The following is a 25,742-nucleotide window of genomic DNA, read 5'->3' on the forward strand; positions in this document are numbered from 1 at the left end:
TCTATTATCTTCAAAATAATCGCATATATAGCGTTTTCATTAAAAGCTTAACTACACGAGATATTGACAAAACTACTTGATTGAAAGTTTTTGAAATATTATAGAATGAGATCAAGCATATGTTGAATGACTACCATAGGTAGGTTTACATGTATGATATTCCCCTTTTAAGAACCAGCTCCTTCTGTTAATAGTACCCGTATACATTGTCATCTTTTATTTTATGATAAGTCATCATAGACATTACATTCTATAATATATCAATGTTTATTTCTGTTGTATACGTTCAAAATCCACAAAAATATCACATATAAAATTCTACAATAAATATCAATTTTTATTTCTGTTGGCTACATTAAAAATCCACAAAAATCATATGTGAATGCAGTTATTATTTGTGTCTCACACTGTTCTGTTTTCAATTTACTTAACTAAATTCCTTTGCAGTCAGTGTTTACTCAATTTCTTTCAGCAGTTTGCTTGTTAGTGGTTTTTTTTCATGGGGACGAGCGTATACTGTAAACTAAATTCTATGTTTCGTCTGTAAGCCTTAGAATGAAATACCCACATTCACTAATTATGTTGCAGTTTCATAACCCAAGCTATCAACACCTCCAGTATTGCAAGGTGGTAGATGGTAGGCGACAAATACATTGCCATGTTTTTTCTGTGCTTTCTCACGTAAGAGTTAGCTAACTTCTTTATCGGGAGCTAGTAACCAATAAGTAGAAATGTCACATTAAAATAGACAATGTTTGGAATAAGAATGTAAGGAAACCAACACAAAAATGTTTCTTATATGCTGCACGTTTGGTTGATGATTTTGTATATACTTAGTCTATTGTTTGTGTGTTTGAATTAGTGTTCTTCAATAAGAATATCCATCTAAAACTTACACCCCTAGCATTGATGTGTGAACGCGGGAGGGGGTATATTTATTTGTTTATTTTCATAATGTGGCCGTTGAACAAAAACGTATGTTTTGAAAGAAACCAAACAATTGACCAAATGGACATGGAACGGTCATTCAAAGACCACTGCAATCGACGGACTTTGAAAAACCTTTAGAAACATAACATTACGTTTTGTCGTTTTTACAACCGTAATCAAGAAAAGCTGTCTGATTTTCTTGGTAAAAAGAAACTCATATCTTCCTTAATTAGGGAGATCGATAGTATTTAATTTCATAAAGAATGATGATTGCAGTGTCTGCTATAAGACGTATAACCTGATTATCATCAGATCACCAAATAACTGAAAAACGTATCTGTTTTGACAACGGGATTTCGTTTCGTTATAATGCCAGATGTTTTACTGCACAATATTGAATTGTCATAATATTCAAAATGACAAATAAGTTAGGTTTATGGACAGCTAATGCACAACAAAGTGGTTGTGGTATCACTGTGTCTAAACTGGCCTAACTGGACAGAAGTACAACTGAGGACACATCTTGGTGTAGAAATTCCAGCTTTCCTACGATTTTCATCACATTCCAATATTTCATTAACTGCCACAAGCAGAATGTGTTTTATTATATACCAACGTTATTGTTTGCCGGAATAACTGTTTGGGATGGTTTGAAGCCGTAAACATTTGTTTTGTGATTCAGCACGATTCAGTTATGAGTTTGAGGGAGTAGAAAACCCCTGCGGAATTGTATGAATAGTCCGTGCCAGGAAAGATTCTGGAAAATGGTTCTCCGAGTTCAGTTTCGTTTGTTGGAAAAGTGAAATAATACAAACAGTTAATGAATACAACGTACTTTACGAGCATTGTAATGCACCAGTATTTTTTTTTAGTTTCATAAAACCACAAAAAAATTCCGACGTCATAAACTAGATTTCCTCATTTTTTTTATATTTTTAATTGCAAACAAAATGGAAAGCGTAAATATGAATTTAACTGTTAATCGGTGGACCGTCTGCTGTTGCTGCTCTTCCAGTAATGTACCAACTACAGTGATGGCAGTTTCCACAGATGTATGTTCTTGCTTACGAAAAAAGGCCCATAAACGCATTTATGAAATAGTTGTATACCGAAACATTTTTTTGACATCCTGTTCCTAATTTTGTCAATCTAAAACAACTCTGATAGACATGTTCACCGAATGACTGTAAATTATGTAACGAGAAGAGAAAGCGGTGATTCGGCCTCCAGACGCGTATGCTCCCCAGCACGTAAATCACAAGTAATATATGTTGTGTCATTAGGAATGAGGTAAGGAATTGGCAACAGGAGGGGTAAACTTTGATATAAAAATGAGAAATTTCCGTCAATTAGTCGTTGATGGAACTTTGCAAATGGGACTGTGGAGGGCTGAATGTATCTCACCGAAACCAACAGCGGTATAGCTTTCTGATGGGGTTCACTCCTCATTTTTGTGAGATTTAGGTTTGAATGAAATAATAGAATGTCAGATGTTCTATTAAGCCCGATAAGACTAAGACACACTCAATGGTGATCCTCGATATGTTTTGTTCCTTTTAGCATTTACAAGAATGATAACATGTAAGGTATCTGACAGGGAAAAGGTTCATGAGGAAAACCAACAATATAAATTCTCTTATCACCATACATGCGTCATACTTCATTCAAATGCCTAAGCATATTTCTTTCATTATTGCAGATAAATTTTGAAAAAAGTGTGATAGTGATTTACCGGCGATAAAGCATACATAACATTATATTCCTCTCTATATCAATTAACCAATCAGAAGCCTAATCTTCGAGGGCATACTTATCATGCTAGTTACGTTTGATGTCGGAGATTCCGTGTGCTCCTGCTGTTCGAACGGCTCTTGTTTTTTCGTCAGCACAGTTGACCTACTGCAGACTTAAGGAGGTGTTGATGCTCTCCCCCTGAAGAGCTCTTCAAACAGAATGTGCGGTACAGACAGACTGGCGTTGGTGTGGTCATAACACCCGTTTTATCTAATTAATATGACAAAGTGCACGGATAAAAAACAGAGGTACGGCAATATAAACGAAATGTTTCGAAAACATAACTTTTTAATGTAGTATTTTGAAAGAAATTAGAATAATTTGAAAATTCGGTTTTACTTTAATCCTTTTTATCCTTTAATGTTTCTGAAATATTGTTAATTTGAAGTGTTGCTGTTTTAAATTAGACTCGGTATCATTTCGTTATTACATTAGGTATTTAATGTGATGTAATGCCACTTAACCCTATTTTGGATTAAACTAACACGGTTTTTAGCTGAAAACTTTATCAGTAGTGTTTATCCTTTCAACGGGGATTCAAGACTGCAGCAGAGTAATGGTTATGGTACTTCTAATGTGTAAGGTGCTTCACGACATTCAGACGTTTTTTATACCTGACGCCGACTTCCCTCCGATAAAGATCAAGTAATTATGTGGACGTCAAATCAGTGTTGTAGAAGTGTAGTAAATTTCGCTTCTTTTAAAATAATGAAAATGTCGTAAAGGGTGTAGTAATTACTGCTAAAATGGTAATGGTTCTATAAGCACCATCACAGAAGATTTATTCAAACCTGTATGTCTATGTGAAACAATTGAATCAAACCTTAATGTCTCTTTGATAATATTGATTAAAAACTTGATTTTAATGAAATGAAGTTAATTACAAAATTGATATATGTGTGATAAGGTCAGTGTTAAAATTTGACGCCTGTGATACGATTAATTCAAAACTTGTTGCCACTGTGATAAGATTGACTCAAATCTTGATGTCGAAATGTTAAGATTTATTCACAACTTGATGCAAGTTCGATTTTGATGGAGGCATCATGAAAGGTTTCGTATTGGTCCAGAATACACTACCCCTTACATCAGTCTCTTCCGTTCATTGTGAAGATGCATGTCTTTGTCATTGAATAGTTGTCTTTATAATTCCTTTGTGTCTTTAAAACAAAGACATTAGTTTGGAGTCCCAGTCGTGTTCTTGTGTACTGACGATGTGGTACTCTTCTTCTTATCAAATCAAGTATATTTCCTTACTTACTTGGTTTATCCTTTCATGTAAATTGCTACAAGCAGTTGATAGGCAATTTGTAATGCACAAGTGATACCAAATTTTGTACACCGAATATGCATGTGATGATCAATAAAATCGCTCATCAGTGGTAATAGATGATTAAATGGTAAAGTTGCTGAAGTATGAAACGGAAGCGAAATCAAATACAAATTCATATTTTTTGAGATTAGGAAACTGAGTTATAAGTATAATTGTATTGTCTACTTATCATATTTATGCTTACCAGATTTATAGTGCAGGCAGTAATACAACACACTGTTTGAAATAATTGTTTTCCTCGGCCATAGCAGAACCTGAAACACGGAACTTACAGAATTCGCCGATAAAAGATCGTTTAAAGTGATTCAAATGTTATTTGAACCATAATCTAAATATGATTGCCTTGGTTAAGGTGACTTAAAAAAAAAAAAAAAAAAATGATTTCAGTAAACACCAAAATTCAATATCTACTTTTTATACGCCCTTCAAATTTGACGGTAGTATTATGGTATGGGATTGTCCGTCCGTCCGTCCGTCCGTCCCGTGTAAACTTTTGTTAGTCCGGCAATCTCCTCCTACATTTTTCGACCGATCTTTTTGAAACTTGATAAACATTATAACCATGATATGAAATTGTGTCTCCCTTTAAAGAATTTTGATTCGACTATTTTTCCAAATATTATTGCCCTTTTTTCTCTTACATTTTTTATAGCATGTCAGCGAACCACTCTTAGAATGATGCAGATCTTATTTTAATGTAAGATAGTATATAACACTGTATGGCATTCGACGGAGTTATTTTGTTCCGCCTGCGGTACTCTTGTTTAGAGATAAAATGATGATTATTGTATAATTTCCGTTAAAACTAAAACTATTAACAGTACCAAAATAAGTAATGTCTATTTTTTAAAAACATGAGTAAGAAAAACAAACATGCTACCACCGTTAAGGTAACATGTAAATGAGAGGATGTCTGTTTTTGTTCAGGTATGAGGTGTATATGCACAATATCTTTTTTCAGAAAATGAAAATTTATTTCTTATATCTTTACGTGAATGTTTGAATAAATATATAAAGTTTGACGTAATGATGTGTGTAGATTTCTTTATAATATCATAATTATTCAAACAATAACATTCTTTGATTCAAAATGATTACTAATTTTATTACCATGAGTAACGTGTAATTGGGGTGGGGGAAATGCAGGTGAAACTATGACTTGTTCATTCATTGAACCATCTTTATTCAATATTGGATTCCTTTTGATCATCTAGTGGTGCGACTTTTATTCTGCTGACTCCTGAACTTCTAATCTTATTGTTTGATGCTATACTTCTCTCAACTAGATGCAGGATTTGGGTTCTACAAAATTTTCGAAATACATTGCATTTTATTGGAATACTATGATTCGGTATATTGGGCCTTACCGATACTTCGGCGTTACGTCGTTTCCTGACCCCCTGTCATACTTGACTCGTTGTTGTAGTTTATGTTTATCGCTAGGATGTGCAGCATGTGATCCAACGTTAGGGGTTCGAATATAGATACGGGACATCTGTGGGCACCCCAACGGGACACGTTATCAAACAATTACAGAGTATCACACAGCTTTCGTATTCTGATAATACTAGGAACATGGCGATAGCATTCGTATCTCTCTGACCCCATGCTGAACGCCCGAGGAGCACGTAGTACAAGTTCAGGAAGAAATGTTGGACGTTATGTCATTTGACCTCCATCTGTTAATACCTAGGTTTGTGAAATTTATTCCTAGCATCGCTTAAACAACTCGTAGAGAATTTTTACTGGAGGATTTTGGCACAAGATAAGCATCTTTTAAGAGCCCTGGGTTAGCAAATGGTGGAGTTTGGGTTTGTTTGCGCTACTTGAATGAAGAGCCCCACATCTGGGTATAATGATCGCCTCAGTTATGCTTATGTAATCTGCACTTGTCTCTCTATTAATCACATCGCTATAAAATTATCACAGTATCAGGCAGATCCCCCGTCGAGGGGGGCTACGTGTGTTTTGTTGTCGTAACACAGTGTTTATTGGAAAAGCCACCCATTTGCATCTATTTACAACAGTTTTATTGCCAAATTTAAGAGACCATGCTCTACTGATTTGGAAACAAGAAAGTTTTCCGTGTTTTGTGAAGATAACGAAAGCATTGAAATATGTTTTGATAAAAACTTGCAAATGAATAAAATTGAGAGAGACTCCAGCTATGCAATAGTTCGTGCTGTTTCGGGTTTAAATGTGATTAACACTAAACCATGGTGATTTGAAAAGAATTAAATCCGAAAAACGTGCATAAAAATATAGCATGATTTAGAGACGCGTTTTGATATAAAGGGAAATAAAGGATGTACTGTTACAAGAATCGCCGTTTTAATAAGTCTGTACTCGGCTGAAGCACGGATCCACGCAGAGTTTAATGCGTGTATTGGATAAGATATGTATTGAATAGAGCATAGTGATCACCAACAATACTGGCACTTTTTCAAACCCAAACCTCCCAGACATAAATCATGATACCCCCGATGTTCTCGAGTCTTTCATCGTTATCGTCAAGTTCATTTTATCAGTAGGATATGTGTAACAGGGAATTACAAGGTTAGTAATTCCTGTTAGTTCAGCATCACTTTCATAATCGATAGTATTACTGCCATATCTTGTTAAAAAATACTAGGTTCTGTATCATGCATACATCCGTTTCTCACATTTAAAACATTACTATTCATTTTTCAGTTCTTGTCGTTAGCTGCTGTTTTAATATTCGATATTTATTGGAACAAGAGCATAACCAGATTTTAGGATGATTATTGTTTCATAAGTTTATGTATCCCCCACTCGTCCTGTGAGACATTAGCATATGCATATATTTAGGATCTAGGTGTGATAAATTGACTGTTGCATGTTGAAATTATTTGCAATATTCTTGATTTTACCCTGTTTTGACTTATGTATATATGTACATTTATTTTCTGCATTAATACAGATTTTCCATTTTTTTCATTATTTTGCAATTTTATGCCTTTTGGGTTAGTTTATAAATTAAATTGAACTTGGATGAATATTTCCTGTTACTTGGATCACATTTAATTATTGGATTTCTTTTCTTATAATACATGTAAAACTTGTTTTAAAAAGCTGCTTTGCTAACTATACTTACAACTCCTTTAGATGTGTATTATTTTTACACTATCTAAAATATTATCTACTTAATTTCAAAATTGTTTCAGAATTCCATTTGAAACTAGATTTAGCATATTGCAATGGATGCCAGCGGTAATCTCCGCCATCATTGACTGACTTGTTCCGCTATCTCTTGGAGGTCTTGTTGAGTTTCTAATTTGAATTAAACTGCGAATAGATTAAAGTAATATGTATATTTAGCGTGTGACTTCAACCAAAATTATCATCAGAAAATACCTTATGTATGCACATGCACTTGATATGTTAAATATTGAAATTTCCTAACTACGAAACTACGGATAAAAAAGGGAGTTCAATTAAATACACAGGATCATCACGAACTAACAAAATTGGCAGTTCAATAAATTTCCCGAAGTCAACACACAGCGACAAAATAGAATGTTCACCAATATAACCAAGTATCAACACAGAGCGAGAAAATAGCGAGTTTAGTAAAATACCCTGCCATCAACACACGATGACACAATTTTCAGTTCAGCAAAATACGTAAGCATCGCCACAGACAGACATACTTGTAAACAAAGCTATACCCTAGCTAGCATCACACATACATGATTAGAAAGTTCAATAATAATGATAAAAAAATTGCATCAACACACAGACAAATTAGAAAGTTCAGTATAGTACCAAAACACACACGACCTAAGAAGGAAGTTGAGTTAATTACATAGCATCAACATAGGCGGACAAAATGGCATGTTCAGTAAAACCCATAGTGTTGGCACAAATGAACATAGAAGCAAGTTGAAGTCGATACGAAAACGTTAACCACAATACCCGAGAAGAACCCAGAGTACAAATAAATCGTGAGCCTCCAGAATAACATTGAATCCAATTTAATTAACAGTCAAGAGGCATTTTTATCCGCAAATAAATTGACTTGTTCCTCTACTTGACGCTATAAATAAATCACTTACTGATATTATATATTATGTTGTATACTATTTTATTTTACATTGTTATCTTTCATTATGCCAAACAAACGTCTTTTATGCTTTGTTTTAGAACATTTTGCGCTTCTGTTATTTTGCATTTTATTAATATGTGAGCAATTTTTCCTTGGTATGTGTGTCACAATACTACAAAGATACGACCGACGTCAGGTGCTGTGCTAGCAGTAAGAGACAGGGTTGTATACGAACACACTTAAGTTGGGCGACAGCGCTCTCGTAATTTCTCAGGGTATCACTTATGTGCGTGCCCGCCCCTAGCCATTACCACTACCCGCTACCCCTCACACCCAGACACGAACATTCCCGCCACTTCAACCTCTCCAACTGCCAACGATAACACTCTAATTGAACGCGAGGTGCTAATACCTTCACCAAATTGTCGAGAAGAACATATTTCAGTGTTATTGCTATAAAATCATCGAAAATGTTACGCCAGCAAGTGCAAAGATATACTTTACGCAATAAACCATGCTGATTTGATTTGTATGTGACAGAAAGATGGGAGTTTTTGTGTCCCCAGCGTTCTAATCAAGTCCAAACACTTGAATGTCAGGGCTATTATCGTTCGTGTATTTTGGCATTTGATGAGAATGCATAGGTGTCAGATTTTGAATGGCTCTTATATTTCTACTTCTGTATTGCACCAAAAATTATATGTTGTAGTTGTGTGTGTGATATTGGGGAATCATCATTTTGCTGTTGTGCCATTTCTTACTTCCTTCCTCCTCACTTAATGTGATTTTTTTTCAGCAGCTGCACGCGATAATTTGCCACATTTTCTCCTATTTAATTCATATTACAAACAAGTAAGGACCAGCGTTATTGCATGACTACAATGTAAGAACATCAACATAACCTGTGCACGAACAGCACGTGTAAATAATGTAGGGATGCTGTACATTACTTAGGTTTAGCGTTTACTTAATATCAAGAACTTGTTTTGATATACCTACTCGTTTTCGTGAGGAAATAAGTTTGCGTTCTACCCAGAGGGTATGCCTTACGTTATACATTGCATGTAAAGAATCGTTCGCTAGATGTTTAAATTTAGGATCAATGCATAACGCGATTACATGTGAAAATGAAATTACGCGATTATAAATGATTTACGGTAGCTTAATATAAATATTCTAATTATGTGAAAATTATATAGTGATATAAGGCAGTATTAATTAGTCATTCCGATGCTTTGAGATTTATTTAATGCAAATTGAAAATGGGCAGTGTAACAACACTGTGAATTAGACCAAAAACAGTAGCAAATTACTAACTGAAGCCTCTTTTCACTGTCATTATGTTATAGTTACTGATACACGTTCTTTTGTCTTGTTTGTTGACTCTGTGTTGTGTTTGTTTTGTGAAGGAGTGTTGTTGACGTTGTGACAAAGAAGTTAATTTGTTTCTAATTTATCCTACCTGACGTGGCTTGTCTAAACTTCGAATATTTTGAAGTTTAGACATCCTTCATTGGATATTTTAATTATTTTCTCGTGTCTAATATGTTGAAAATACTCCACATGCAAAACGCTTTTAGTTGCAATGAAAGGAAATAACTTTGAAATCAGTTGATTTGTATTCTGTAAAAAAAATACGTGTTGAAATAAGCATCTATGTTTAAAGAAGAAAGATGAATGGAAATGTTATAGAATATATAAATATATAATCATTATGTTCGACCAAACATAACTTATTTACTTATAACGATATGCTGCATGTATCTCGTGTGTTTTATTTCTACTAGAAGCAGGATATGAATAAAAGTAACCTGACTATCTTCTCTGACGTTCTCTTAATTAATTTAACTGACTGCTAACACCCTGACCATTATAACTTATATGTTGATCAAATATAAATAAAACCAAAATCATTGTTGACACTTCGGTACTCTCTTAATGTTCTTGAACTGGAACTCGTGTCATATCACAGAGAGTATGGATCACTATTTCTGGATTTTAATTCTATGTTTCATCTCAGAATGATATAGTTGGCAGGTTGTTATCTTAGTAAGTTAAAAAAAATGTAAACATCCCGTCAGACAGATTTTATGAACGTTGATATTTTTCAGTTTCATGTGATGAGTATGGTAAGCTCGAGGTTTGCATGTAAATTATTGTTTGTAAGGGTTGGCACGTGGTAGCTATTGTACTATTATACAAGATATCTAATTATATATCATGACTATGTCTCCGTATAATGGAACATAAACACTGCCGTGTCGCGGAATTCAGCTTCCAATTAGCTCCTTCTAACAAGATGTGTTATCCCTACCCCCACCGTGATGATTATGTAAATAAGTTGATTTAAGAGGTTATCATGTGGTTACTATTTTTTTCCCCCCCACCAATATGATATTGGTTTAATGTCACAAGCTACCAACCAACTCGGATACCTTTTATACTGCTGACAAACTCACGGACACTTAGCATCGAGTACCAGGTTATATTAGCTAGTTTTGTTCTAAACCAGTATCAATTAGGTGTAATGAATGAAATGACTTAATGTAATCAGTAAGAATTCATAAATGTCATCCTTATAGTATCTACAGTCAACTTCTAAATCCAAACTGGTGTTTTTCAATCGGACACTGAACACCTGTCAGTCTTATACATGTAGAATATTAAGTAGAAAAAGTAATTAAAAATAATTTAAGTACGCATAATCAACCACCGGAACACAACCTGATGTAAGGACTGTCGTAACGAGGTAAAAACAGTCAATTGATGAACGAAAACTCGCGTTGTATTTCAGTAAAACCAAACATTGCGTGTAATTTGGTGATGATATAGAATGTAGAAATATTACATGTTATTACACTGAGAAAAATATCATAATAGATGGATGAATATAGATGTACGAGTAGATTTTTGATTTCATCACTAATTTTTGTTTTGTTTTTTTATAGTGAGATATACAATTTAATAGTGAAAACATCGTTCTTATTTCTTAAAGTGTAAAAGTATTGTCTTGTTTTTTTATACAGCATTTATATCGTAAAAAATTGCTGCAAAGGAAACGTCACCCATATCTTTATTTGATTGTGACGTCATGGTCTGATATAAGCCTTGTCATATCAGTACCATGTTTGTAAGTTCTAGTTTAAGGTTGGGGAGAAGTTTAGGATAGACTATGACCAGTGGTTGCAAATATTTGAAATCTTCCAAAAGCTGGAATATGATTGCGTTATTGAACTTTCTTGCTTTATACATTGGACCATGTACATGTTTTTGTGATACAGAAGGAATATATCGTATCAGTTTTTGCATAGACATGCTAAGATGACAAAACTTTTTTGACGTTGTGTAAAGGGATACCTCGGTAACAGAATTGAAAAATATGTACCTCAGGATAATTTCTAGTCAGACAGCATAAAATCCCAACCCTCGGGTTGTGATATCCATAACTACATATTAAAGAAATTCTTTTATATTTCTTGTTGAATGTCAGATATACTTGGATTTGCTTGTAATTATACTCCATTAAATGTATTTAGTTAGAAGAAATATCCTCAAAAAATATGGCATACATTTAGGATGATATTGGCACTTCAAGATCAGACAGTCGCAAAAAATATGGTTCATTTGCTCATATTTGTATCCATTTGAAATGGGGTGTCAAAAAAAACATGTTTAGACCCGTTTCATATATTTCATAAGATAGTTAAAAGTCAATTACACACAATGTAATAAGTACACATGAATGAACGGGTATCATTCTGGTTGTTAGATGTGAAACCAACGGTTAAGCGTAATAAATCACAAAAAACACTCTCCTTAAATGCAAATGCTGGAGGTAAGAACACTGAAATCGTAGAAGTTTGATATAATAACTTAGACAGATGGACAAAAATATATATACTGTTGAGACTGCAAGTTATATTTCATAAAAAAATGAAATATTCTAAAGATGAAAATGTATTCGATACAATGTACCCTCATATATCTGTTAAAATATGGTTAAACTAGATAGTGTTGAAGTGTTAAAAACCTCACTTAATAGACAAATTGTTAGTCGGACTTAGTTATTCTACCCTTGAAACTTATCCTGTATACGTGTTCTATGGCCAGGTACAAACTATATCTGAATGGGGGATTGTGGAATTGTAGATATACTTGTGTTTTTGACATGAACACATGCGGAACCCATGGACCACCACATTCTCCGTAAACCTTGAGTAAACAGACAAGGCAACCATGAAATAGTCATATTTTCACACATGCTTAAGCCTCTGGGTTTGCCATTAAAATCCGCGAGGCCATGTAATTTAGTCCATTATGTTATGGCTAACAATGCCGCCTCGCTCTTTCATCTCTGCGGAAAGGAGAACATTTTTCAAACACTCTGTCATTTCTGAAAACAAATTACATCTACGTATTATTATGTGAATTTTTGTTACTGTTGAATTATGAGACAAACACGAATGACACCATAAGTTGAAAATTCCGGATGGTGAAACAAAACAAGGTTTTGTAGTTTGTAAATAACTCTTGTATACAACTGATGTGTTAAGATCCCAAACTACCTAAATATATGATGACTGATACAGTCGTCATGGACGTCGTGATGATAGTAGCTCTCAACTAACAGAACGGGTTGTGTAGTATGACCCAATTTCACTGGAAACGATGCTATCATTATTGGCTGCAATCTTTGTACTAATTATATGAAATAAATGAACATATACATGTATGTAAAGTTAAATGATATCACATGAGATTATCAAATTAATGTTATTGATTTATCACGTATTTGAATGCTATTGGTTAACAATTCAGTTATGTTTTTCCTATGTTTTGATTCCAAGCAGTAACTTTAATAAAAAGAAAAAAAAATCAAACACAAACAAAATCATTATTCGAACTTACAGTCGAAGAAACAAGGGCATATATTAACGAAGATCTCGGAAATCAAAACGTGTCGTCCCTCGAATTCAACAATAAAATGAGGATAAGTATTGCTCTGCGATACGTTGTTATGTCATGAGGAATAGCGCATAGAATTAAGAATGTATTTGTAAGTGCTTTAACTCTTTGATTTAGACTGTTTTTTCATAGCCATACAATTGCAATGCAGGATTCAGTTACAAGGATATTCTACTACTGTACACTTTACACTTTAAGTAGCCAAGATATCATCATATCAATAGCATAAAAATATAAATACTGAAACTTTGTTATACATATATATATATAGTTATTGGAGAGAGCAGCTGCCACCACATCAACTGTATATGGAATATAGTTTTACTTGCGCATTTTCGGCACTGATAAATACAATGAATTGAAGGTTGAACTAAACGTACCATGGTAATATCAATATGATCTTCACTAGAATCCAGTAACTATCACACCACATAATAATAGAGAATATGGTGTTATCATGGTTTACTGCAGAGCAATTCCTATATTCCTGCTATATTCCCACTAATAACTGTAATCCAGTAACTATCAAACCACATAATAATAGAGAATATGGTGTTATTATGGTTTACTGCAGAGCAATTCCTATACTCCTGCTATATTCCCACTAATAACTGTAATTCAGTAACTATCACACCACATAATAATAGAGAATATAGTGTTATTATGGTTTACTGCAGAGCAAGTCCTATGTTCCTGCTATATTCCAACTATTAACTGTTATTCGGTAACTTTCACACCACATAATAATAGAGAATATGGTTTTATTATGGTTTACTGCAGAGCAATTCCTATGTTCCTGCTATATTCCAACTATTAACTGTAATTCAGTAACTATTACACCACATAATAACAGAGAATATGGTGTTATTATGGTTTACTGCAGAGCAATTCCTATGTTCCTGCTATATTCCTACTAATAACTGTAATTCAGTAACGATCACACCACATAATAATAGAGAATATGGTGTTATCATGGTTTACTGCAGCGCAATTCCTATGTTCCTGCTATCTTCCCACTAATAACTGTAATTCAGTAACGATCACACCACATAATAATAGAGAATATGGTGGTATTATGGTTTACTGCAGAGCAAGTCCTATGTTCCTGCTATATTCCCACTAATAACTGTAATTCAGTAACTTTCACACCACATAAGTTCAAAATAGTAATTCTTCCTAATAATTGAGAAGAAGGTATTATTATGGTTTACTACAGAGCAATTCCAATGTTCCTGCTATATTTCTACTAATAACTCATTCCCAAACGTTCGTTAGCTTGAGATCTTTGTATATTTCCCCCTTCTTCTGACCATTATATTAAGCGTTGCCTGTATGTTATGGAATATGCCTGACAATGATTTATGGTACGTTTTAACAACCAATTCACGTTAGAATTTTAACTCAAAACGAGATTGTGTTTTCTTTTCATTATCATCTTATTTATTGCAAAATGTCATACTGGCATTTTAAATCATTTCTTCTGGTCATCTTAACAAGTTTATAAAAGAAGCGATTTATTTTTTCCCAAATTAAAATCTAAGGTAATAACCACTCGCTTTGAATTCGGCGTTACTCTATGAAAACATAAGAAGTAAAACAAGAAAATTGATTTAAAAAAATAATGATATTTTTTTTTATTAAGCATTTGTTAAAAAAACTTGTTAAGCTGACGGATCGTTGAGCATCCGGCTGGATAGTGATATATTACAGAAGGTCAAGGAGACATGTCATGGCCACGTCGTTAATACGTAGTTAATAAATTAATGTTTGTTTTACTTTGTAGGAATTGCATTGGACAGCATTTTGCTATGCACGAAATGAAGACGATCCTTGCGAGAATTCTTCGAAGGTAAGGGAAAACAATTGACTTTTGTACGTAGTGTTCTCGGTGCCTGTTGATACTTACATTTGAAAGGTTTACATGCAGACTTCTTTAATTCTGATTAGACTGCATTTTGATGATGTTTCTTTGAAATGGACTGATATGTGAATAGCACTATACTAGTTTTAATTCAGTATTGATTGATATATGATATAAATTTAATAACATAAATATAATAAAAATAAATATGAAGCATGTGTACAACATTCCATCAATATTATATCACTAGTAGTTACTTAAAATAACATACAATTGTTGCACACTGCACTTTATATAGTTTCGGGAGCGATTTTGTTATTCAAAACTCCAAATAAGCATGGTTTACATAGTGTATTTTAAATTATCTTACTGAAGCTAGGTCTGTTTGATAACCTTTCATCACGAATTATGACATAATTTTCTCTCCAGACATTTATGATATATCACGTAAAGCCTGCTTTCACATCGAACATTTCCAACCGGGAAAACTAATGCTGTTATTATAGCCACTCCTGTATTGCAAAGTTAAGATTACCTTTACGGTCAATGTCCATGGAAACATTGGGACCTTCAATTTGTTTCGTTGACCAATAAACAGGTGTGCCAGAGTTATTTTTTCTTAGAAGCTTCACTAGTTGCTCAATTGATTTTTCGATTGTCACCATGAATCAAAACATGTATCCAGTAATGTTTTTTTTCTTCATATGTTATGGTTATTTTTCATAATAGGGTCCAGAGATTATTGGTGACCTACATACTTTCCTGTATATATATATTACCGAAACATATATTTCCTGAAACAACTTACTGTCTCCTATTTCAGTCACGGTTGCGATGTTACTTTATTGAAATATTGAATCCACAGTCTTACTGCAAGGTTAGAAATCAGGTTAGGTTAAAACTCCAATGTTAGAGAACCCACAAACCCTAGACCGTTGTTGGTCTCAAAATATGACAATTACAAATATATATTTTCTTTTTAAACATTGAATGAATTGATACACCATGCTCATTTTAACAAGATGAAAAAGATAAGTTTGTAATTTTCAGCAAATAAACCTGCCTTACAATCTGTTTTAAGTCGTCTTGGTGTGAGACTCTGTAGGTAGAGTCTGTTTAAACGTAAACTCCCACAACATAAGACGTCTTCTCTGCATGGTAGAAACAGATGATATATGCTCCCTATGTTCAACAGAAATGTATTTGTCTCTTTTTTTCAAGAGTGTGTGAAACCTTATACGAAATCAAAGCCTTCTCTCGTGGCATAAATACTTGTGCTTATGGTCGCTTGGTCATTGAAAAGGTCATGGGCACTTATGTTTTATCCACGTACTTTTCTTAAGTTACGGAAGTAGGTACTATAAAACCAACACTAACATCATCAGATAGGAGATGTTGTATCGACTCAATGCCTCTGGTCCGCGCACGATGGGCTGTAGGTCCTCCTCCCAGTCAGATTTACCCTTTGGTCTAGCGATGCCCTTGATAAATGGACTGCGTTTGTTGTCAAACTTTACACAACATTGGTAGCTACTCCTGGCAGACTCCCCTGGAATTTGGGAAATGGTTGTTTATAATCCGATGATGATGATTCTGGAGCCAGCCGTCTGTACTAAGACAGAGGCGGAGACCGATTCTGACCCCAGGAAGCCACATACATCACAATGATAGAGGGGCCCATGGATTTAGATACATATGATATTTTTCAGTTTTATTGTTTTTAAATCCCTTGATTACCTTAAGCATACGTTTTTTAGTCTCACATTTCTCTCACAGAATGGACATGACTTTTTTTATTTTCTTTACCGGGAACGAATATGTCTTTAGTGTTTATTTATCAAATCCCGCAAGGACAGAACATTGTTTCGACTACAGTCTACACAGATCAGCGTTCGGCGAATTTATGTTGTACAGTATTCGCTATTTAAAATATTCTTGTTGAAATACAGTAGCAACAGTGATGTCAGTCTTTAATTCATCATGGACAAAAACACTTGCTTTAACCGGTGAATCCGAGCTTGCATACCCAAATCACCTCATATCTCTAAAACGGTGTTATTATCATTGTGCTTTATATTATCTAGTACATGAAATTCAGTGTAGCATACACGCTCTATCATCAACTACATATATTGGCATATACATGTATATACATAAAAGCATAAATTATAATCTCAATACTAAAATGTACCTTCCTCAGTAGTAACACACCAGTTTACACTGTCTATTATTATGTCTGATTTTATTCCCTACTGATATATACACTCTATATTCTGTTCTAAAATTCATGGATTTTCTGTTTAGTTGCTTTATATTGATGCATCAACTATTTCATCAAGGTTTTGCTTTCTGGGAGACTTTTTTTGAAAAATATATACGGGCCTCGTCATGACTTGATTTCTTCTTTTCATGTGTAAATGTTACATGTAGCCATATCCAAAGCCATGCATCCCTTGTCTGTTGTCTTATGCAATGTCCGTTAGATCAATGTCAATGATCTTTTTTATCACACAACTTAAGAAGTATGGTAGAGATACTTGCCATGTAGCTTGCTTGAGTGGAGGATGTCAAGATGGGTAATATTGACCCATTTCCAACGTAAAAAAGCTCAAATGTGCTTAAGTATTCAAAAAACTTCTTCTAAAGAACCATCAGTTCTTCACTAACGATGTTAATTCGATGACTTTTTAGGATGAAGGACATTCAGATCTGTTGCCCAACATACTCTCCCGGTTCTAGATTTGCATGTCAAATTTATTACCGCGATATCTCAGGAATTACTGAAGGGATCGTGACACAACCTGAAAAGACAGAATTGCTTCAATATGGTATAAATATAATGCATTTGAAGTTTGTTGCTGCTTTTTTCGGAAAGATCTGTATTAACCATAGTGAAATGTATGCATGGCACCATTTGACAATAGTAAGATCTGAGATGGATCGGGAAGTCTTGTATAGAACTAGCCCATTAAAAAAAGTAAAGTTCTTTCAGTTCCTCAATTTTAAATAGAAAAAATGCTTTAGCTTCGACTTTGCTTAATTCAGAAGGAGTCTATAGCGTTTTACAAAGACAAACTATCGTCAGTTTAACATGCTCTTTTATGATGATTACAGTTTTAAGTGTACAACCTCGACCAGCTAACCATCTATACAAATCTTCAAAAGTTTAAAAGACATGATTACGACGAATATACAAATGTACAGCTGAAAGTGATTCCGTTTACTACAAAGATTCGCAACGGTAAAATCTAGTCCATTCAATATTATAAGACTCTTTCATGCACAGGGGTGTAGGATAGGGAAAGCCTCGGATTTTGCCAAATTTGAAAATCCCGAGGGTGGGATTTCCCTATCCTACACCCTTGGGCATGAAAGAGTATTTATCTCTCATTCCAATCACCAGAATAAGCTAAGAAACCATGAAAATGCGTTTGTACTGGCCATCATTTTGAAAATATCAATTTCCCCGTAGCTTTTTAGACGAAAACAAATTAGCCAGCCAGATTAAGCATACCCCATATTTTGCAAACAATGTTTGCGTAGAAAAATTAATCACATCTTTCTTACATGTACGGTAAATATATAGTATATTTTTTTAATTTCATCACGTCGGCTTTTCCGCATTGCGGCAAAGGAGGGTTCCACATTCGTGACGTCACGTCATTGTTGAGCCATTGTGACGTCACGTCACATGAAATGGGGTGTAAGATTGGAATTTCCTACACCCCTTTCTTACCCTGGACAGCTCCATCTGACACACAGGGAAATGAGAGAAATAATACTTATCTCTCCTTACGTAGTCACACTAATGTGAGAAGATTATAGAGACCGGAAACGTTTCTCTTTACTAACACTCCCACAGTCATTCCAAATCACTTTAGTTAACTGTTGTAAGTGTATCATCAAGAACATGTATGTACCTATCTCACAGCCCAACAATTCATTCATAAACTTGCTTTCAATAAATTATACTTGTGTTTTATGATTTTAAGTTTGATCGAAAGGTGAGACTTAAAATAAGATATGAGATGTCTTTATCTATCATCTGCGCATATACAATGTAATGTATTAGTTAAACTTATATGTAAGCAAACGCGGTTTATGCTAATTTGTAGCGAAATGTATTGGAATCTTTCTGGATGAGTTTCTATTCTCTGATACCACAAATTCCCACCAAGTAAAAAGAAAAATCACACATCTTATGAAATTCTTTCCAGAAAATGTTATTGTTCTTACTCATTCTTCGTAATAAACTCTTCGACAATAACAACACGGTTATCTATCCGTCAGTTACACGAAAGCTGCTGGCTACGGGGTGTGTGTATTCGTAATTCATTCCAAGCACATAGTTGACAGTTGTGATGAAGAATAATCGCTGGTACTTATACTGTTACAACACTTTCAAGTGTTCGACATGAAAACGGCAATAGGAAAGTGGGCAGAACACGGAATTGTCAGGGACTCGGGCGAAGTGAGAACATATGGGCTCCAAGGAGAGTGCAGCCCCACTTGAGTCTCTAGGGTCGAGTAGAAAGCCCCCTGAACATTGTTCACCTGAATATGTCCAAGCTGAGGAATGCGCTGTGGAGAGTGATATATTAAGGGACCACTTCTATCCTCCAACATATGACGTCGGTTCACAGTCTACACATTAACTTGGCTACACAGAGTCTTGATGTAACATGGTTATAAACGTACGGTCATTTCTTGCCAAGCCTAATATTTTGCTGATACAAGATTCGCCTGGCATTCGGTAATGTTTGACGTATGGCGTGCGATGAAGGTCATGGTTACTCATTTTGAAGATGATGAGAAACACTTAATGGCACAAGATTGTCTAGTCTTAAGCATTGTTTTCTTTCTTATATTGATATTACGATATGTGCAGATGGTAGGGGAGGTTGGTCATGTGCTTTTTTTGTTTGGTTTTGCCATGAATCTCATATAAATGCTACAAGCTGAATGTGCATCGCTTGCTTCCAAATCATGCTGTATTTTTATGCTGATTTCAAGCTAGTTACTTTGAATCATAAAAGTTGTTAGACGTATCAAATCTGCAAGATAGTCTTTAAGAAAAGTTTCATTTTACAATAGTTATTTACTTTTATACTATTATTTCAATGTCAATTACATCCCTTTGTTTAAATAGCTGATATTACTTCCCTCTTTCCTACTGTATATATTTCATAACATTTACAGTACTTTTGACTTAGATATCACAACGAAGTCATTACACATCATTTCACGTTCTCAATATATGTGAGAAGATTTATTAAGGATCTTCTTACGGGCCTTTGCCATTAAGATTGGAAATGTATCCGTATCCGTTAATTGCCGTAAATTAAGCATTTGGATGTCCTCTTACATCTTCTATATTATTTGTACGACTCTTTAAACTGATTGCAGTGTTGAAATGTTTGCGTTGGCAACGATTTTGAAATCTTTATATTCTATATATCTATAATCTATAAATAAGCATTTGCATGAGGATATGTTATCGGTAAGTCACTAAACGCGGAAAGCATGAACATCTCTACACAGTGAAATTGTCCAATCTTAAAATATACTGTTGATACATTATTTCAATATCTGTGCATTACTTTCATATGTATTTCAATAGTATTATCAACGATACAAGAAATAACAAACATTGCATACATCAACTTAATTGGAAATACAATCAGGTCCTTTTTAACGGTAAACTGCGTAAGTTAAATGTTTTAGTTGATTTTAACAATAGAACATTCAATTTTATAAATGAAAGCAATATTTTTGTGTGTTTCTTAAAGCTGATGCATGCGTAGCATTCATAAATTTTACTGTAAGATTTTAAGAACCGACAATTGTTTTTAAATACTTGACAATTGTATAGGCTTTCTGAAGACTCTTGACGTCTGTCTTCAATCCGTTGGTACATATTTTTAGTTAAATTAGCTAATCACTTACATAAAAAAAGGTGAAGAATGCCAACAGCGGAGGGAAGGGAATATCAGTTTTGTGATACATTGTAGTCTGCTACTAAATGGCAGACTATGTCAGTGAAAAACGCAGAGGTAAATAGACATTGCGACCTCTGACGATAGCACAGGCTTTACAGATACGTGATATTCGTGTACAATTGACAAATGTTGATGGAAAATACTTTTGTTTAAATATGGCATACTTAGGATGACGCAGTTTAATAACTTATATGAATTGAATGATAACAAAGTGATAGGGACTACAGGAGGACAAGTGCAATAATATGCCAGCGTTTACCGAGTATTTTATTAGCGTATCTTCAGTAATGAACACACATTATAATTTTATAGCATAGTTTACATTGGACAATTCTGAAATGATTCAGACAGAAATAAGCAGACTCCATAATACGCGAGTTTTACATAATATAGATTTTAGTATATACTTTGCATCAAATAATTCTTTAGATGTAATTGGTTGGCATGATATTTGAGGGACCATGGTGAGAGCGGGAGGAGGTTAAGTATGACGTGATATCTGTGTTATGTTGGGGGAATTTAACATGTTGTCCCTCTGAATGACGATCTTGGCATAAGTGTGTGACAGTAATCTAACGCTAGCCACATGACTTACCGTAGTAATGTATATCGAATAGCCACATGGTTATTGGAATGTGATGTCATAAAAACAATGGTATGGTGAATCGCATTAGAAATGCCTTAATTCATCTTAACTTAGAGTGTAAGGGATAGTACAAGCTGTGTTAATAATGCTATATTAGTGATTTTTTTTTTTATGTATAATTCATCTGTTTATAATGACGTGCCTTTAAAATTCATGGGTACCTTTACTTTGATTGTGCAAACAAAAGTTAGTAATACTGCAATAGTGTGCTATGTGTGCTATTAGTTCTAAATGTCGTACGCGTATTTCTTATCATTATACATGTAATATTTCCATGGCAATAAAAATGCCCGGATACAACAAATGCAGATTTGTCCATATTATGAATATGCACAGCACGAAATGTGTAATAAAATCTGTGAATGACAACGTGACGTTTATTTCAATTTCCATACAATACGAGCATTGGCAGATGTTAATATTGAACTAAAACAATCCTGGCCTACCCTGATTTAGAAATCTTATACCGATAAAGATTTTCATGTTTAATCGGTCTTCGCATGCGTATAATTAAATTGTATTGTTATAACGAACATTTTTTTTCTGCTAGAATGAATTATCTTAAAAAACTAGTCCATGACAATTTCTACTGATATACATTTGATTTTTTCAAAACGACAGTAAGGCGAGTTTAAATATTAATGAAAGGCCATCAGAGTGTTGATTACTCGTTTAATTAATTTTCCTTACTTCTTGTATCTCGTTGTTGTTCTTTTTTCATTTATTTTTCGTAAATATTCATTTTACTCAAACCTTTATTCATTTGTCATGACGAAACAGTTGTTGCATTAAATGTATTTATTTATCACCATGACTGATGTTGCGATCTTCGCAGGAATAACGAACATAGCGTAACCCAACTTCGAATCACACAGAGTAGTCGTATTGCAAGCTTCCTCGCAAAACAATCCAACATACACATTTGCTTTGTGATTATCCCTTCAACGTATTAATATATTTTACAGATTCGATTTGGAGCTCGACCCCAATCACAAAGTCGAGAAGAGAGAGGCTCCTGTGATGAAATCGCAGACCGGTATAAGGATGAAAGCCACGCCGAGGCAGCGTGTAGCATAACTTTGCATATACTGGTCATCTGTTAGTCATCATGAACAATTTACATTTTCCAAGAACAGTTAGCTAGTGGTCTTGCCAGTAATCAAATCTGTGTTTGTAAACAAATGGTTATGATGTCAAACAGAAGTTAGGCAATGCATGCGTTGTCAAATACATCATTAAGATGTACACGTATAGACTGTTAAGTTGTGATTTACATGTCCATAATGTTTGTATCTTATCATATTTTTTTAGTATTTACTAAAGCACAAAATGTTGTTTCAATTTCCGCTTAAATCCTCCAGTGTAGAGGTAGACATGCTTATTTCTGTAAGTATTGTTTAGAATGGCCAGTCAAACGATATCCTATAGGCTCTGTCGTTTTATCTTACATATTATCAAATGTAATAAAAAGAACATTTATTCTTATTTAAATAGCACAATTTCACGTTTATTATTAAAGATATCGTGAACAATTCCATAATGACTTGTAAAACAATGGGTTCTTTAGCGTGGTATTCCCACATTGTTGACATACGAAGGTAAAACTCTGTCACAATATATATATACAATTATAAGCAGTATGGTTACTTGAATAAATAACATAGAATGTGACATGATAAACGTCAGTATCATTTGATTTACACTTCAGGTGATTGTGTTCAAGATTGTGGTAATGATTGTGAATATGACTAATTGTGATTATGAATGATTATGATTGTGAATATGATTGATTGTGATTATGAATGATTGTGATTATGATTGTGAATATGAATGATTGTGATAATGATTGTGAATATGATTGATTGTGATTATGATTGTGAATATGAATGATTGTGATTATGAATGATTGTGAATATGATTGATTGTGATTATGAATGATTGTGATTATGAATGATTGTGAATATGATTGATTGTGATTATGAATGATTGTGATTATGAATGATTGTGATTATGATTGTGATTATGAATGAATGTGATTATGAATGATTGTGATTACGAATGATTGTGATTATGAATGATTGTGATTATGAATGATAATGTTAGGGATTGATTCAATTCTTACTGATTGTTTTAAAGATTCATAAAGGTTATTAGTCTTGATTGTGCGTCTGCAAAACTTCTCGGCGATGCTTACAAACGCAGTTATAAGATGATCTGCAGGTAACGGTAGTCAGTTCTGCCATCATCAACATATTATAATTGGCCTGCCTGTTTACTGCTGGTTTTTCAAGGTTAATCTTGCCATTACTTGTATAATACCAGTATAAATTTCGTATTGTACTTAATGTTCATATTTGTTGTAATCTGATGTGATTTTTGTTTGTTTTACAGTATATATCTGTATGCAGTAATTCTTAAATACTCGAGCCTTTTATGAAGGACATGTCTGTTTTATGCTCACACTTATATTGAGATTCGAAGTTCCATACTAAGTAAATATCTATAGTTATATAGTCTCAGCTGACACTTATCCAGTAGATCCTTCAGCATCAGCTAAAGATCGTTACCTCACGACCAGTTCCTCACAGCGGCCAAAACACACACCCAGGAAGATATAACTCTACGGCTACTGCAATTTAATTTTAATAGAATGACATTGATAAGCTCTGCTAGTATTTGAATTACCTGAATAATCAAAGTGAAAAGTCTGTATTGTATTTGTCTGAAATGTATTATACGTACCGTAATAAATATTGAAATCAATTATCAATTATGTCTTGTTTTGTTTCCTGAACAAGCCAATGAAGCCAACGAGCCTGTTTTGGTTGGAGTTGTCAAAATGTCAGTTGTCTTAAAATGTGTATCTACATGTAGCACAACAGCCAAACAACGGCCCTCCTTCGTTATAGAATGGTTGTCACTTTCGGATGGGATTAACTGTATCAATTGAATGGATTATAAATTACTACAATGTTATACGAATAGTTATAACTCCTGTCGAACATTAATAAATGTTCATAGTTTTAATTCGCCATCGTTAAGTTTCCTTATTCTGAATTTGAACGATCACCTAATAACTTGATCAAAATAAAATGTTTTCTCTTGAATAAATCGAAATTTTAATACAAAATAGCAGTTTTTGGAAATAGTGATTATAAAAACCTATATTACAATACGATTATATTGATTATTTTATTTAAACAACATTTGCAATTTGATAATTATATGCTTATTATTTTGTGTCGACGTGCACATTAAATGATTTCTCATTTATTTCCATTTATTTAAATACGAAATTTTATAAATGCCTCTAATTATACAATGAGTTTCTGATTTTTTGTATTACAATCAACCATTGTGAAGACATTTGTAAAACATGACCCAAGTTCATGTTTTTAAATACGAGTTTATAAAAAAATAATTTCCCATAGCTTTTCAGATGCTACATGTTAGGCAGCATTGCTGGAAACTGAAACGTCAGCGATTACAACTGCATGTTGTTTCATACCCACACCACGACGGAGATTTAGCCTCCTCCTCTTCCTCGCTAATTAGTTAATTTTATTGTTAGGTTTGCTTTACTGAAGCACGACAAATCAGTTATAGTGACGGCACAACCAGGACAAATTCGTAAGGCGCTTTTACCAAGTCTTTATGTAAAGACATGCCTAGAAGGTGAAAAGAAACATAAGAAATGATTGTCTTTAACGCGAGTAATAGAGACCTACCGCAAAGACTGTGTTCTAGGTGAGGTAGTACTAAGAAATATGGCTGGTTGTAGCATAAATCGAAAATTTCATCGAGCGTTTCATCATTCCTTCGGTATTATTCACAGACTAGACTGAAAAGCCCTGTTGAGTTATGCCATTTTTCACACCACATGAATGTTGTAGTCTTCAAAAGAGTTATTTTCACTGTGTTCAGTTAACTTCAAATATCTTCGTTAAGTTTTCAAGATAAAGTTGTAGATATCTCCGTTTGTCTATGTAAAAAATGAAATGTTAGATAATGTTGTTGATATGCCCGTTTGACCTTCTTGACCTATGTTAAGTGGATTTTTTTTTTTTTTGTGCTATGTTAAGTGGATATATCCAATAAATATTTTTCAGTAAAGTTGTGGATATATCCGCTTTAACTTTGCGAAGTAC

General features: G+C 33.9%; 1 protein-coding gene across 2 annotated transcripts in view; it reads left to right on the plus strand.

Moving 5' to 3' along the window:
* The window catches only part of LOC110462868 (phylloquinone omega-hydroxylase CYP4F2-like), a 47,916-nt gene extending 24,526 nt beyond the window's left edge, over positions 1 to 23,390 (plus strand). For both annotated transcript variants that reach the window (XM_021517098.1, XM_021517097.1), the window contains exons 11-12: positions 14,872 to 14,937; positions 22,560 to 23,390. In XM_021517098.1, the coding sequence (XP_021372773.1) occupies positions 14,872 to 14,937; positions 22,560 to 22,671 (178 nt within the window). In that variant the 3' untranslated portion in view covers positions 22,672 to 23,390. The remainder of the gene's footprint in view (positions 1 to 14,871; positions 14,938 to 22,559) is intronic.
* Positions 23,391 to 25,742: the final 2,352 nt, after the last annotated feature.

The sequence above is a fragment of the Mizuhopecten yessoensis genome, unplaced genomic scaffold (assembly GCF_002113885.1).
Source record: "Mizuhopecten yessoensis strain PY_sf001 unplaced genomic scaffold, ASM211388v2 scaffold10839, whole genome shotgun sequence".
In the NCBI taxonomy this organism is placed as follows: Eukaryota; Metazoa; Mollusca; class Bivalvia; order Pectinida; family Pectinidae; genus Mizuhopecten; species Mizuhopecten yessoensis.